Genomic DNA, 16,271 nt, shown 5'->3' with positions numbered 1-16,271 from the left:
GTGTATAAAAATGTAACGGTGATGTGATTATATATATATATATATATATATATATATATATATATATATATATATATATATATATATACTGTATATATATTCTAACGTGTTTACATACACACTGCTTGTAAGTAGAACCCTAAGCTCATATGAAAATCCCCCTTTTTCTCGTGTATTATGATTGCCACGAAGTTTAGATAACAAGGCTGCCGTAACATCAAGTGTTGATACCTGGCTCATAACGTAACATCAAGTGTTGATTCCTGGCTCATAGTGACCATTTCACCAGGTAAAATCATAAAAATAAAATATAATATATATATACGAGACTACAGGTCTACCCCAAAGCCAAATCAAAAAGTCCTTCAAAAGAAGGCATCGTGCTTACCCCATACAAAAATGGGAAAAAAGCACGTTAAAAGAAGAAGAAGATATATATACTTTATATATATAGTTTTGCATGTGTGTGAGCGCCCCGCCATCTATTGCCAATAGGCTGGCCTGGTAGGCGTGGTTTCCTTCGTACGTAACTTTTTCCCAACGACCGCTGGGTAGTACGATCTCGTTTTACACGACGCCAAAGAAAGAAACAGCTGATTGATCAGCCGAGCGAACGAGCGAGTCACTGTGACTGAGCGTCTGCCTCCCAGTCCAAGCAAACCGAGATACTTGTCCCAAATTTGATATCGTCAGTCTGCTTTTAAGCAATGTTCCGAGTGGCAGGTACCAGCCAGTAAGACCTTAACCAGGACGAAGGAGAATTAGACTAGTGTGGTGGTATGGAATGCTTTCAACTAATTTTCTTGTCTGCCGCGAGGTAGATGGTTTTGCTTGCTTCGGGGGTTGAGTTAGTATAGTGTTTGCTTGTTTCAGAGGTTGAGTTATATAGTGTTTGCTTGCTTCAGGGGTTGAGTTATATAGTGTTTGCTTGCTTCAGGGGTTGAGTTATAGAGTGTTTGCTCGCTTCAGGGGTTGAGTTATATAGTGTTTGCTTGTTTAAGGGGTTGAGTTATATAGTGTTTGCTTGTTTCAGGGGTTGATTTATATAGTGTCTGCTTGCTTCAGGGGTTGAGTTATATAGTGTTTGCCTGCTTCGGTTGTTGAGTTATATAGTGTTTGCTTGTTTCAGGGGTTGAGTTATATAGTGTTTGCATGTTTCACGGGTTGAGTTATATAGTGTTGCTTCAGGGGTTTAGTTGTATAGTATTTGTTTGCTTCTTTCCTGTGTATTTTTAATTGTCAAGAACGGGTTAAGTGGCTGTTAACTCTTGGATGAACGAGTTTTAACCACAATAATTTATTACAATCCGGTTTTCAGTCGTGTTAACATAGGCCTCAGTCTCGAGTCCAAACAGAAGTGCTAGGCCTAAGGTAAACACATTGAATGAGGCCTAGCTAGGGGAGGTTTAGGTAATTCTAAGTACCAGCTCCGAGCCAGTTTTTACCTTGGAAACTGGTTTTTTCTATACTATTAGGGCTTCTGATACTGGCATTGAGTATATTTGTTGTTGGCCAAATGTTATTTGCCCCCTAACTCTACTCAACAGTAAAGGGGGACTGTGGGAATTCTAGGATTTGGGGGGGGAACACAGAAATGGAGCGGATGTGTTTACGTTGGGGAGACGCCCCCTGGAGGGAAAAAACGAGAGGGAGCCATTCGCCAACAGGAGGGAGTTAAATGCATTTCGCCGTCTTTAGTACTAGCGTTGGGGGAACGGAAAGTCTCTTCGCCGTGTTTAGTACTGGGCAGGGGCGGGTGCGCGTGGTACCCATGCGTTAACAAGTTATTACACTTGCCTGACGGGATATGAACCATTCCAAACAGACGTACCCGTGCTCTGTCTTGTGAAGATCGCACATGGAAACCCCTTGTTGGATGGACTTGGGCGACAATTACAGGTTAATTACATTTGTGCAACAAAAATTGAAGATAAATCCATAATTAGCAACCAAAAACTGTAGAAAAAGTCATATTAGAAGGAAATCGCCGCTGCGGAGCTACTACTTAATCTACCGAGGTTTGGAATGATAATCATAACCAGGAGTGGTAACCAATGAATCACTAGCCCCTCTTCTAAGATCTGTCAAAATGCTCGGTCTAACCCAGTTACTTTTCATTCCATTTGTGTAGGGACGACCTGGGCCTGCTGGGTAGGGGCAGAGGTAGGCAAGGCTAATACAGCCCTGGTCATTGGGAGTACACTCTACAGGGGCGAGTGTAGGGTGACGGGAACAGTAAAACTTGACAATAGTTGTGGCACCTGATCCCCACCAGTTGTCGACTGGGACAGGTTTCGGATACATAAATAGACCAAACTTTTCCTATAATGCCAGGTCCTGACCTAACCAGATCTTACCCACCTATAGCCCTTCGTTTGCCGAGTCGGTTGAGCTTCAGACTGTCACTCGATGGGCCGGAGTTCAATTCCCCCTGCCAGCTGATGAAGAGTTAGAGGAATTTTTTTCTGTTGATAGAAATTCATTTCTTGCTATAATGTGGTTCGGATTCCACAATAAGCTGTAGGTCCCGTTGCTAAGTAACCAATTGGTTCTTAGCCACGTAAAATAAGTCTAATCCTTCGGGCCAGCCCTAGGAGAGCTGTTAATCAGCTCAGTGGTCTGGTAAAACTAAGGTATACTTAACTTTTTTAACTTACCCACCTAACCTAACTTAGGGCGACGTGCCCTGACCTGGCCGGGGGAGAGGGCGGGGCTTCACCCCCCTGAACCCCCCAAAAAGGCAGTAATCTGTCCGGTCGGCGACTGGTGGGAACCAGGTCGCACAACTATTGTAAAGTTTTAGCCCTTCCTAACCTTGGGGCACCGTTACGTGACCTGGCCAGAGGCTTTTCCCCCCAAGACCCCTCCAAGTAACATTAAACATTGCAGACAATGGACTTAGCTTCTGTTCTACAAACTACCCATGCAATTAAAATTTTCTTTTAACCATTAGCCTAGTGCATTTTGGACTTGAAATATGGTTTTCCCATGTTTTAATGTGCTTAAATGTTTCTGTGGCCTTTGTTTGGTTAAAAATAAGTAGTCATAGATATTGGCTAATGGGCCCCCCCATATATCCTTATATCCTACAGTTCAGGGGATCACAGTGGGAAAGTCGGGTTTTGGGTGGGGGATAAACACAAAACGAGTAAAATACAAGTGTCGATTTAACCTAACCTACGGGGGTTGTGTCCTTGGTAATTTTTCGGAAGACTCCAGCCAGCCATTTCCAAAGGTGCCAGCTAGCCATTTTTGCATGAAAAACCATTTTGGATTTTTCATGCAAAAATGGCCAGGAAATGATAAGGTAGTAAAAGAACCTAAAAATACCAACCTAACGTAAACTAGGGGTGTTTACTGGTTACAATTTTGCTGTATTAGTTATGGAGGGGGCTGGTATTGTCTTACCTTCCAAGTCCTTATTTTTCTCTGCTATTAGGCATTTGCGAAGGTTATGTATTGAGAAGAAATTTTTGTTTTGATGTGATTTACCCAAGAAAATATAAATTATAAAGCGGGAATTGGCTGGAGTCTAACGAAAAATAACCGCGTCCTTACCTAGCTGGCAGGAACCTTAGGGTTGCATCCTTATCTAACTCGGGGGAGCTTGTCCTCCTGAATCCCCCCCCCCTCTTAATCTAACCTAGGACCTGGGGCCCTTACATTCACCTAGACCCCACCTAACCTCCTGTAGGGGGATAGTACCATCAATGCACCTCATGCTGAGCACTGTAGGCATTACTTAAGGTTCTTTACAGCGTCCCATCGGCCTCTAGCTGCAACCGCTTTCATTGCTTTAACTGTATCTCCTTTCATATTCTTTGATCCATCTTACTTTTCACCCTCTCCTAACAAGAGATCATAGAGCAAGTGCAAGTTTTTCCACCTGTTACAAATTTCAAACCTTTTTACTGTCAATTTCCTTTTCAGCGCTTAATGACTCATAGGTCCCAGCACTTGGCCTTTGGCCTAAATTCTATATTCTATTTATTCCCACCAAACCTAACCTACAGGACCATGTCCTTACATAACCCAGGAAGGTTGGGGGTTGCTTTGCCTCTTCCAGAAGGCCCCCCCTCCACACCTAACATAAGGTGCCGGGTCCCCACCTAACCCTAGACCCACCACATAATGTAATCAAGGACACTGCAAATGAATAATAATGTTGTGATCTAACTAGGACACCTAACCTAACCTAGGGCACTAGGTCGTTATCCTAGTGTATAATGTTAGTTTGAAAACATTCCATAAAGTTACCTTAACTTGAATTGGAAATATCAGTAGGACTGAGCTCTTCAGACTGGTCAGGATCATCCCTAGATGTTGAGGACCTTGGGGTGTCAGACTGTGGGTGGTTAACCAGTGCTTCTTAACAAAATTTACTTCCATTGTGAAAGGTGAGACCCTTCAAGACGGCACCTTTGATATCTAACCAAGAAATTACATCGCCACTCTTCTTTGTCTAAACAGGTTTCATTGTAGCATTACAACAATGCATAAGTGCTGTTCTTTCCAATAATTTATGGAAGAATTGCACTTGGGGCACTGCAAAGAATTAGGTAAAACAATGTTCCCTAAGGTAAACTAAGCAATTGTGTAAGGAGGACAAAATCTAGTATGGAATTTGTGATGCAGCCAAAATATCCAGGGAGCAAGAAGAAACTGAACTAAAGGCCCTGTGACTGCAAACTGTAGCCAGCTTTTTCAAACAATGCCTGATTTCTGAAGCTTATAACAAAACGACCCATCACGTTGCAGCATTTTCCCATGTATCCAGTGTTCCAGGAGAATGTAATAAATGTTTCAGATATGTAATCCATTCTTACCCACAGTGTACTCAAAATCTGATTAGGAGCGCCACTCCTATAGCTGTGTTAACTTAAACAACATAGAAAAACTTCTAGTAGCTTACAACATTTGGCAGAAAAAATTTTAACAGTAGATTTGTGACAGATACAAGCATGTTAAGGAAACATAAGATCAGAACCAAAAACTGCAACATCATATTATGCTTTTAAGTAAATTAATACCTTAGACTAACCTATCCCTGAAGGATATTTTAGAATGATAGAATGAGGTGGTGCACACTTCACTTTAAGTGTGTATCAGGCAATTAATTCAGCATCACTGTTCTGAACATTTCTGATGTTCATTTTGGTGGCAAATATGTAGTTTCAGAGATGCTAGACACCCTTATATCTTATATCTAACAGAGGTGCTGATAACTGAAAATTGGCACTTTTCAACGCCAGTAAGCCCCAAAAATCGCAGAAAAGGCACCAAACTATTAAATAGGCAGTTATAACCATTTTTAGAGGGGGTGTGTCAAGTATTTGCCGATTTTGGTGATTCGCGGTTAGTTGTGGTCCCTATCCCCCACAGATACCAGGGGTTGACTGTGTGTGTTTTGTAATGCATTATAATGGTGTATGAAAATTTAAATCTATGAAACCAAGCTGTTATTATTTATAATTTCTTGGATATGTAATTTCTTTTATTAACCAGGGAACTAAGGGCCCTCTGTTTTTTACTTTTATTTATTACATTTAGTTTTGTCAGTGTCTTAAGTGTCAGTTATCTTAACCGTAATATATATATTTTTCCCTTGCAGCCACAAGTTTATTAGCAGTTGGAGGAAGTGCATATTTAGCAGCTTTTGCAAGACCTCTAGTCATGGTAAGTGAATGGTTGTTTATATAAGCAGAATGTGTTTATTCATGATGAGGTAGTTCGTGTGATAGCCATCCTGCATGTGTTTATTTGATGATCTGAGTGATTAAAATAAGGTTTTACTTCCCAATATTTAATTCAACAAGTAACCAGTACCAGTGGTTACTGTTGTGCAACTGTTTATATGCCATATGCTTCAAAGATCTGATTCTAGCTCAGGACTTGGCTCTTTTCAAGTGTCTGATAGTATTTATCTTTTTAGATAAGCTTTGACTCACCTTCAGGGAATTTTCATAATGTTTTTAAGTTGTTTCATGGAGAAGTTCAGTTGACCATTTGGATGCATCTCTGGCTTTACTTAATCTCCAGTCTAATGGGGATTTGCAGCGCAAAGGTTAATTAGAATTTTATTGTTTGTATGTTTTCTTGGTGAAGTTAGTAATGTTGGTCACTTTTTTTTTTTCCAACATTTTTGCACTTATTGATCAACCCTCATTTTAGTTTGCTAAAGTTTTCTTTATATGGTATATTGTTGTAGGCCTCATTCATGTAATTTTCATAAATTTATCAAAAGTTTGAAGTTAAGTTTACAAAAGTACAAACCATTTGTTAACTGAACATTATTTTGCAGATCTTTTTAGTTAATCCTTCACCTCTTTGATACAACCTTGTTGTTACCTTTCAGTAATAAAATTGGTTAGGGTGGCTTCTGGGGGTATATTAGCTAGTCTATCAAGCAAGCTTGGGTTTGTATCAAGCAAGCTTGGGTTTGGTAGGGTGCTCTGCTGAATTAACCTGGGTAAGTCACTCAAGAATGACACAAGCCTTTAGTTGGCAAGCTTGGGTTTGGTAGGGTGCTTTGCTGAATTAACCTGGGTAAGTCACTCAAGAATGACACAAGCCTTTAGTTGGTGTTGCTGTGAATGCATGCAAGTGAAAGGTGGAAGATTTATTTAGTGTATGTCAGTACAGTATAATCTTTTGTGATAGCTCTTTAGCATATCAGTGATTACTCTTTGTCTTGTATAGCTAGAGAGATTGTGCAGTAGTGTTTACAGTATGAGGTTGCCTCTGTATATATTATCATAGTGCTGTACAATGATTTTTCATATTATAGTACCATAATATCTAATGTATTCATGTTAATTTGGGTAAGGTTGCCATATAGCTGCAATTCACAGAGTGTAGCTACTGGTAGTTCCCATTTATGATGAGAATAGCTTCTGATCCTTGTTAAGCAAAAATGACATTTTTATAATAAAATAAAGTTTTATATATACTTACCAAATAATTACATGGCTATAGTTTCTACTTACGCAGCAGCTCAAAATTCAAAATTTGCAATAGCGCTCTTTTGTTTTGGGTGTAGGTGTACTACCCCGCCCACTATCGGGAAAGATTAGGTACAATGTAGCTAAAGAGCTCAATTCGTTGATGCTCTGTGTCCATGAGAGGGGAGGAGGGAGGACTCTGATCATGTAATTATTAGGTAAGTATATAAAAATGTCCTTATATAAGTAACTTACCAAATAATTACATAGCTGAATCCACATTGATTGGAGGTGGGATGAATGGACATATACTACCCCAAAAAAACTCTGATATGGAGAAGAATTTGGAATAGAAAGTTAGCTAGCATCTTGAAATGCTTGTTGTAACCTTACCTGGTGAGGGAGCAACGGCAGACGGGTACTGCCTCTGGTCATAGCTCCTCTCGACTTGTGGTGGCGTGGCGGCAGAGCCAAGGGTTGCCTCTACTTGAGTTGCCGTTTTGCATTGGAGGAGGTTAATTGCAGGTTGCCAAGGCTTACAATCCAAACGGGTCACATAAATAATATGTGGATATGGCCTTGCCCTGGGCACAGTACAATAGAACGACAAAGACCTGGTAAAATCAGCCTTAGCCAAGCCCGCTGTTAACTGGGGACTACCTGTAGACTGAGTCAGGACTAGCTGCTGCTGCTTGAAGTTTATTAAAAGGCCTAAATCTTGAGCGAGACAAAAAGTTTTCTGCAGGTCCTCCGTGCACTGAGATCTCGAGGGGGAGCATAGGAGCCAATCGTCCAGGTACAGAGAGATGTTTATCCCCATGAGATGTAGCCATTTTGCTAGGGGAGCGAGTACCTGGGGTAAAAACTTCATGGGCCATGGAGAGAGTGAAGCAAAGTGCCTGAAATTGGAAGACTCTGTCCGGGAACACGAATCTCAGATACTTCCTGGAATCTGGGTGAACTGGAACGTGAAAGCAAGCATCTTGCATGTCGATCATAACCATCTGGTCTCCCTGGTGGATGGCCGACAATACCGACTGACTCGTCTCCATTTTGAATTTCATTGTTTGAACGAAGAGGTTCAGGGCACTGACATCCAGGACAGGTCTCCATCCTCCCGATGGCTTGGAAACCACGAAGAGGCGGTTGTAAAACCCCTCCGTGTTTACATCCTCAACAACTCACATGGCTTTCTTTTCTAGTAGGGCTGACACTTCCCGAGATAGGGCCAAAAACCTCTCTAAGCCTACCGAGTAGGCTGTTAGGCTGATGGGAGAGGTTACTAAGGGACTTTTCTCCCTGAAAGGGATTGCGTAGCCCTCTTTCAATACCTTCAACACCCACAGCTCTACATTCTTCTTTTTCCATTCTGTCCAGAAATGGGAAAGTCTTGCTCCCACTGGAACGCGGAGGACGGACCACTCACTTACGAAGTGCTGGCCTGTTAACTGTTTTCTTTGTTGGTCTGGAAGTTCGGAGGTTGGCTCTAGGTCAGGACTGGAAACAACCTCTAGAACTTCAAAAGGACTGTTGCTGGAAAGGCGATGTTCTAGTAGCTGTGGTAGAAGCAGTGGCTCGTGCGTGGGAACTTCGTGCTTTTGGTGGATCGAGTGAGGAGATTCTGAATTGATTTCCTCTGTAGCTGTACTGAAACTTGGTCCAGGGTGTCCTGTGGGAACAGACTATTTTTGTCCAGGGGGCCCAAAAAGAAGCAAAGAACATTGGGTGCCCACTAGCTGTCGGAATAGACACTGACTCCTTCGAAGTGGCTGCATTCTTCACAGACACTTGGCGCCCCAGAGATGGGTGCTCGGCACCTAGGTGCTCTGGGATTTGATGTTCAAACTCCGAGCGGTCATAAATGGGCTCTTCCAATTCGGAATCTGGGCGCCCACGAACTGGAAGGCGGAAACTGCACTCTCATACACTGGGCGCTCGGACGAAGTGCACTCGTGTAATAGGCGTTCGGACACTGGGCTTTCTAGAGATGATAGCTCGGACACCGAACGCTCTTCAAGTTGGCGCTTACATACAACCATACCATAAACTGGGCGCATGAACGCTTTGTGCTGATAAGCTGGGCTGGCACACACACTTTTGGGGTCAGAACGCACTTTCGCAACTGAATGGGGACTAGAATCTCTAGCTGGCGACTCCCAAAAACTACAAGAAGGGAGAGAGGTACGTTTTTTCTCTACAGCTTGCTTACGAGACGGGCAAATCGGTTTCCAAGGAAGCGCCTGGCCTTTTCAATGGCCTAGAAACTTTCGCAAGATGGCCACTGTGCTTCTTGGATACAGGAGAGTCTGAATCACTTGATGATAGGGCATGTACGTCCATATGAACGCCATTCCAATGGCGTTCATCCACAGCCTGGGATTGGCTACCAACAGGCTCAGATGAGGCAACGACTGCTCGTGGGCAAACCCCACCAACCTCCCTTGGACTGCCAGTATGCTTCCTCCCGGGTGAGCAAGGGGAGTTTAGCAGGGACCTTGGTCTAGGAGCATCAGTGGGACGAACAGCTGCCCCCTCCACTGACACTGCACTCGACACCACACTATTAAATTTGTCCATTAGGACCTTCACAGAATTCCCAATCTGGGACATAGTATAACAAGTAAATTAAATTGTTGATCTACCTGTTCTTCTAAGCTGGCAATGGCATTGGGTTCAGCAGAATGAGAGCTAGGTCATGGAGTGATAGTAAAAGCTGGAGGACTGGAAATGGTAGAAAAAGCTGTCACAGGTGTTGAAGGGGTAGGCATAACATCAATATCAACTCCTGGAGAATAACCTGTACTAGCAGACACCTTTGCTTCAGCCCTAGCTGTAGCTTTTCTCAAACGATCACGCTGTAATTTGTCTAAGTGAGTCTGTGAAGTCTTTCATTTCCCCTTATCCCAGTCCCTAAAAGAACTACATACTGTGTGAGAGTCATATTTTGCAGAAGTGAGTCTAGTTTTGCAGCCTTTGCTGCAATACCTAATGCTAGACAAACTAGAGTCAGCCATAAAAGGCCAAAAGTCCAGCTAGGCAAGTCACAATTGAAGATATAATCCAGAATTCTAGCTAAGCTAAATAGCTGCACTACCAGAAGCAAAGAGTACTTCACCAAAGACGATCTCGTACCATCCGGCGAAAACGAATCAAGAGCTGCTTATGACTGGTGTTCAGTCATTAGCCGACAGAAGCGAATTGAGCTCTTTAGCTTCGTTATACCTATTCTTCCCCGATAGGGGGCAGGGCAGTATACCTACACCCAAAACAAAAGAGCGCTACTGCGAATATCAAATTCTGAGCTGCCCCGTAAATTAGAAACTACAGTATAGCTATGTAATTATTTGGTAAATTACTTATATAAAATGGAATTTTTCTCTAAGGCCAAGTATTCACTATCAGGTTTACCTGTCAGTTCATCATAGAGAGAGAGACACACACACAAGTAATTCTGACGCATCTTCGAATAGGCCATACTCGTTTGACACATGGACACTAATGAACAGTCCACGTGGCCCTCCCTCCGAATGCCCAAAGTGCAAAGTGTGGATAACAATCAAGTGTTTATTGTGTGAATGTCCAAAATATAATATGCAGTGATTATCAAATTTTGGAAATAGATCAGTGAAGGAAATTTTGTCAGAATCTTCATGAGGAGCTGTGATTTAATTGATAAAATGTAAAAATAAGTAAATAATAAAAATATGAAAACCTGTAAACTCTAATGAATTTTAAAACTAAATTTAAAGTTTTACTTTATTTTGATTAATATACCTTTTTAATGAGTATATATGAGTATAAATGTATTTGTGTGAGTGTCTTCCAGCATGAGAGCATATGCCTTTGTGAAGTTTTTAATTTCATTTTCATTCATTCATCACCGTACCAAATTACCTATTTGGTCCCAGTGCTAGGACTCTAGCTTAGACTTGTCATTTCATCCAAATCCTTTGGGCCAGCCTTATGAGAGCTGATAGTCAGCTCAGTGGTCTGGTTAAACTGTTTTAATATATAATAATAATAATCATCCAGAAGTTCCCCATTTTTAACACAGACTGTGGAACAGTCTCCCTGAGGATGTCGTGCAATTGGAACTTCAAAAGTTCAAGGGAAGGTGCAACACATTTTTACCCTAAAACAATTTTCCTTGCATTTAAGTAATTTACTTAAATTTTTACCTATTTATTCAGTCATTCATTTTTTCTTTTTTAAAGACTGATCTCATCTTTCTGTATTTTCTGTTACCTTCGCTTACTCCTTTCAAATGAACACCATATTTGTGGGAAGCTTGAATTTCAGGTCAGTGGCCTCTGTGGACTTGTTCCAAATGAATAGGATTCTTGTTCTGAATAACAATAATAATAATAATTGAATTCGTTGCCAAGAACTAGCGCCGCCATGTGGCTGAATACTTTTTAAATGGTTTTACTGTGTAAACATTATATTACTATATAGGTATAGTTTGTATATTTTATTTTTTTTATGTGATTTGGCAGTTTTATATTAATTTTTTATATTCAGGTTGATGACTACACGTAAATACTGTAACTACATACGTGCGACTGTGCAGTACATATTATGTAGCCGAACGTTGTTAAATAAGACAGGATTTTAGCTTGACAGTATTTGGCTTTTACAGGATTTTAAGCCCTGCGCTTACCGATGACGGATATAAATAAATGTCATCCAAATTTAAGTCCTTCGCTAACTGAAAACGTATGCAAACGTCAAAAAAAAAAAAAAAGATTGCACAAACCAACAGACAAGTTGAGGACCATTTTCAGCGAGTGTTCCTGATATTTTTTATATGCAACATGCATATTTATCTATTTTGTATAGTATAGTTTTAGGTTTTTATTTTATAATTACATCATTTATCTTTTTTTTCTGCAAGAGAAAGAGAGAGAGAGAGAGAATTATTTTTTTACATATGTAACTAGCATATATATTTGTTCTATAGTTTTAGATTTTTATTCTGTAATTACATTACTAAGTTTTCTTATGAGAGAGAGAAAAGAGAGAGAGAGAGAGAGATTTTTTATGCATATGTAAAATGTATGTATGTTGGTTTTTTTGTATTGTTTTAGATTTTTATTCTATAATTACATACATCTTTTTTCTGAGAGAGAGAGAGAGAGAGAGAGAGAGAGAGAGAGAGAGAGAGAGCACTTGACTGGATGCTACTTATTTTACGGAAAACTTGATGTTACTTTATCTTTCATTTTTGCATGTATTCCTTGGTGTAATTACAAGTTTTGCATTGCAAAATCTGCATAATTTATCTGGGTATATTTTGGATTTACAACGATGACTTTATCGCAAATATTTTTTTGGGCAAATTATTTTTGGGGGGGAAAGTGCAAAACTTTCATGTAGCCTATCTCATAATTTCTACTCATTTCTCATAAATAATTTATTTTGGGGGATTTTTATGCCATTGTTTAGAGCAATCATTCAGCTGCAAAATGAAACAAAATTGAGCAATCTATCTTGAAAACTGTCAGAGTTACATGTCTTTGAACAAAAAACAGGTACTGTATAAACATAGTTTGCATGTACTGTACTGTATTGCTTGGGTGACTGGCACTTTTATACGGAAAACGCGACACTACTTTGTCGTTCATTTTTTCATATTTCCCTTGCTATAATTACAAGTTTTTGCATTGTGTTATCTAGGTAATTTATCTTGGTGTGCTATGGACAAAACACAGACTTTATCACAATTAGTTTGTTTTTGTAAATTTTTTTTGAGGGGGAAATGTAAAATTTACTCGTAATTTCTGCTCATTATTTCACCTACATAATACAGTAGTTATTTTTGGGGGATTTTTTGTGCCATTGTATAGAATAAGTAATCAGGTGCAAAATGAAAGAAAACTGAGCGGTCTACCTTGAAAATTGGAAGAGATATGCGTCTTTGAACAAATAAAGGTATAAACATTTTTACGTTTACTGCTAGTCACTGCCACTTCTGATGTAATTGTTTATAAGAGTCATAATGATGTAATTATTTATAAGAATCATAAGCAAAAGGGTTAAACTACATTTCATTACTGTATATTTTATTTACTTTAATGTTTGTTTTTATGTTCTTTCTGATTTTTATGGCACTTTTAACATTGTTTGCTGAACCGAGCAACATAATGTTTAAACAGGTGGAAGTTGATTTTTATTTTGCCATTTAACTTTTTATAAAAACCACTGCAACATCAAAAATGCCTCGGCTCAGATTTATGTAACCAGAGGTATTACTGCATAACCTTCAACACATGCATTACAAAGTTTTGATATGAGCTGTGCAGTATAATTAATAAAGTCAGTTGCAGCACTAAAATGTATTTGAGTCTGGACTCATCCATTGTAAACGATTTCTTTGATGCAAATTGCTGCATTTATATCAAGTAGGGCTTCACAAGTATTGTACCTAATTACTTCTTGAAGGTGCAGTGCCTATCAGAAAGTGAAGTGTTTGAATTTATGGTACATACCTGTACTGTATAAGGGCTTACATGTCACCTTTTCAGAAACTTTTCATGCTTTCTTCAGAAAGCATGAAAAGGATGGAGACTGACCAGTAATTGTTTCAGACAGCACTTGATTGCTTTCTGTAGGGTTGAATTTATAAAATGTGCAGAATTAGAATGAAAGTACCCTAAACATCATTTTAAAACCAAATGGAAGAACCCAGCCTTATCTAATCTGTCTCCTGAACAAACAGCAGATTTAGTGCAAACAGGTTCAGGATGGCATAATCAGGAAATGTTCACTAAAGACTGTCTTCTAGTGCCCTGTTTATCCAGAAGTACTCGGTGAAGTATCCTGGCTCTGCCTTTTCTAGATCTCCAAAAGGTTATTGGTACTAAGTAAGGTACTCCCCTTTTAAATTTGCTTACAGCAGCTATTAGACCTTGTAACACTGTCTTTAGATATTTATTTTTGCTGGCTTGCTGAATTGAACATACATATATTAGTGACCTTTATACCTGATTCAGGCTTCTTGGACCAACAGAAATATGATATATTTTGATCCATTTGAAGAAATCTTGGTTATGGTTGGAGGTTTATTAACCCTTAAACGCCTGTTGGACGTAGCAAACGTCGAGTAAAATTGTCTGTTGAATGCCGAGTGGACGTAGCAAACGTCGACTACAAAAAATTTCAACCTTCGGTCAACTTTGACTCGACCGAAATGGTCGAAAAATGCAATTGTAAGCTAAAACACTTACATTCTAGTAATATTCAATCATGTACCTTCATTTTGCAAAAATTGGAAGTCTCTAGCACAATATTTCGATTTATGGTGAATTTTTGAAAAAATTTTTCTTACGCCCATGCGGTAACTCGGCCGAAAATTTCAGAAATTCTTTCATCATTTTGTCGTAATTTTTGCACTGTTCTATATTAGCCGTTACATAAAGTTTTATATATGAAAATGTGCGCAATTTCATGTACAATACAACAGAAAATAACTCATGGTTGTAGCTTTTATCAGTTTTGAAATATTTTCATATAAATCACGATAACTGCCAAAATTTCAAGCTTCGGTCAACTTTGACTCGACCGAAATGGTCAAAAAACGCAATTGTAAGCTAAAACTCTTACATTCTAGTAATATTCAATCATTTACCTTCATTTTTCAACCAATTGGAAGTCTCTAGCACAATATTTCGATTTATGGTGAATTTTTGAAAAAAACTTTTTCCTTACGTCCGCGCCAGAAATTCTTTCATCACGTTGTCGTAATGTTTGCACTGTTTTATATTAGTCGTTACATAAAGTTTTATATATGAAAATGTGCGCAATTTCATGTAGAATACAACCGAAAATAACTCATGGTTGTAGCTTTTATCAGTTTTGAAATATTTTCATATAAATCACGATAACTGCCAAAATTTCAAGCTTCGGTCAACTTTAACTCGACCGAAATGGTAAAAAAACGCAATTATAAGCTAAAACTCTTACATTCTAGTAATATTCAATCATGTACCTTCATTTTGCAACAAACTGGAAGTCTCTAGCACAATATTTTGATTTATGGTGAATTTCTGAAAAAAAAATTTTTTCCTTACGCTCTGCGCTACGTAACTCGGCCGAACATCTCAGAAATTCTTTCGTCATGTTGTCGTAATGTTTGCATCGTTTTACATTAGTCATTACATAAACTTTTATATATGAAAATGTGTGCAATTTCATGTAGAATACAACAGAAATTAGCTCATGGTTGTAGCTTTTATCAGTTTTGAAATATTTTCACATAAATCACGATAACTGCCAAAATTTCAACCTTCAGTCAACTTTAACTCTACCGAAATGGTAAAAAAAACGCAATTGTAAGCTAAAACTCTTACATTCTAGTAGTATTCAATCGTTTACCTTCATTTTGCAATAAATTGGAAGTCTCTAGCACAATATTTCGATTTATGGTGAATTTTTTAAAAAAACATTTTCCTTATGTCTGCGCGGTAACTCGGCCGAACATCTCAGAAATTCTTTCGTCTCGTTGTCGTAATATTTGCACCGTAATATTTGTCTGTTGAATGCCGAGTGGACGTAGCAAACGTCGACTACAAAAAATTTCAACCTTCGGTCAACTTTGACTCGACCGAAATGGTCGAAAAATGCAATTGTAAGCTAAAACACTTACATTCTAGTAATATTCAATCATGTACCTTCATTTTGCAAAAATTGGAAGTCTCTAGCACAATATTTCGATTTATGGTGAATTTTTTAAAAAAACACATAAAGTTTTATATATGAAAATGTGCGCAATTTCATTTACAATACAACAAAAAATAACTCATGGTTGTAGCTTTTATCAGTTTTGAAATATTTTCATATAAATCACGATAAATAGAAAAAAATCCGACTTTCGGTCAACTTTAACTCGACCGAAATGGTCGAAAACTGCTATTGTAAGCTAAAACACTTACATTCTAGTAATATTCAATCAATTAGCTTCATTTTTCAACAAACGGGAAGTCTCTAGCACAATATTTCGATTTATGGTGAATTTAAAAAAAAAAAAATTTGTTTACGTCCGTTGGCGTTTAATTCATGCATCATTTTGTGATAATATTTTCTCTGTGTTGCTTTGATCGTTTTAAAATTTGTTATATACCAAAATCATTGCAATTTAGTGTACAATACAACTAAAAAAATTAAGTCATTAGCTTTAACCGTTTTGCTTACAGCGATTTGTATACAATTATATACGAGTTTTTTTTCACTGTCATATATTCCAATATTTATATATGATAATGATATTTTTTCATTTCTGATGGTTGCATACTAAACTTCAGGCAATGACAAAAAAATGAGCCAAAAATGAAC

General features: G+C 38.7%; 1 protein-coding gene across 5 annotated transcripts in view; it reads left to right on the top strand.

Moving 5' to 3' along the window:
• The first annotated feature begins 430 nt into the window (after window positions 1–430).
• Window positions 431–16,271, top strand: part of Gtpx (Glutathione peroxidase homolog with thioredoxin peroxidase activity) — a 43,807-nt gene continuing 27,966 nt past the window's right edge. The window contains exons 1-2 of one of the 5 annotated variants that reach the window (XM_067127500.1): window positions 431–723; window positions 5,612–5,676. In XM_067127500.1, coding sequence (XP_066983601.1) covers window positions 708–723; window positions 5,612–5,676 — 81 coding nt within the window. In that variant the 5' untranslated portion in view covers window positions 431–707. Of the gene's footprint in view, window positions 818–1,198; window positions 1,372–5,611; window positions 5,677–5,957; window positions 6,065–16,271 lie in introns of those variants that run through there. The other 4 variants (XM_067127518.1, XM_067127529.1, XM_067127539.1 and 1 more) reach the window with 4 other exon arrangements.

The sequence above is a fragment of the Macrobrachium rosenbergii genome, chromosome 3 (genome assembly GCF_040412425.1).
Source record: "Macrobrachium rosenbergii isolate ZJJX-2024 chromosome 3, ASM4041242v1, whole genome shotgun sequence".
NCBI classification, from domain to species: domain Eukaryota; kingdom Metazoa; phylum Arthropoda; class Malacostraca; order Decapoda; family Palaemonidae; genus Macrobrachium; species Macrobrachium rosenbergii.
This window is presented reverse-complemented; position numbering and strand designations above follow the sequence as displayed.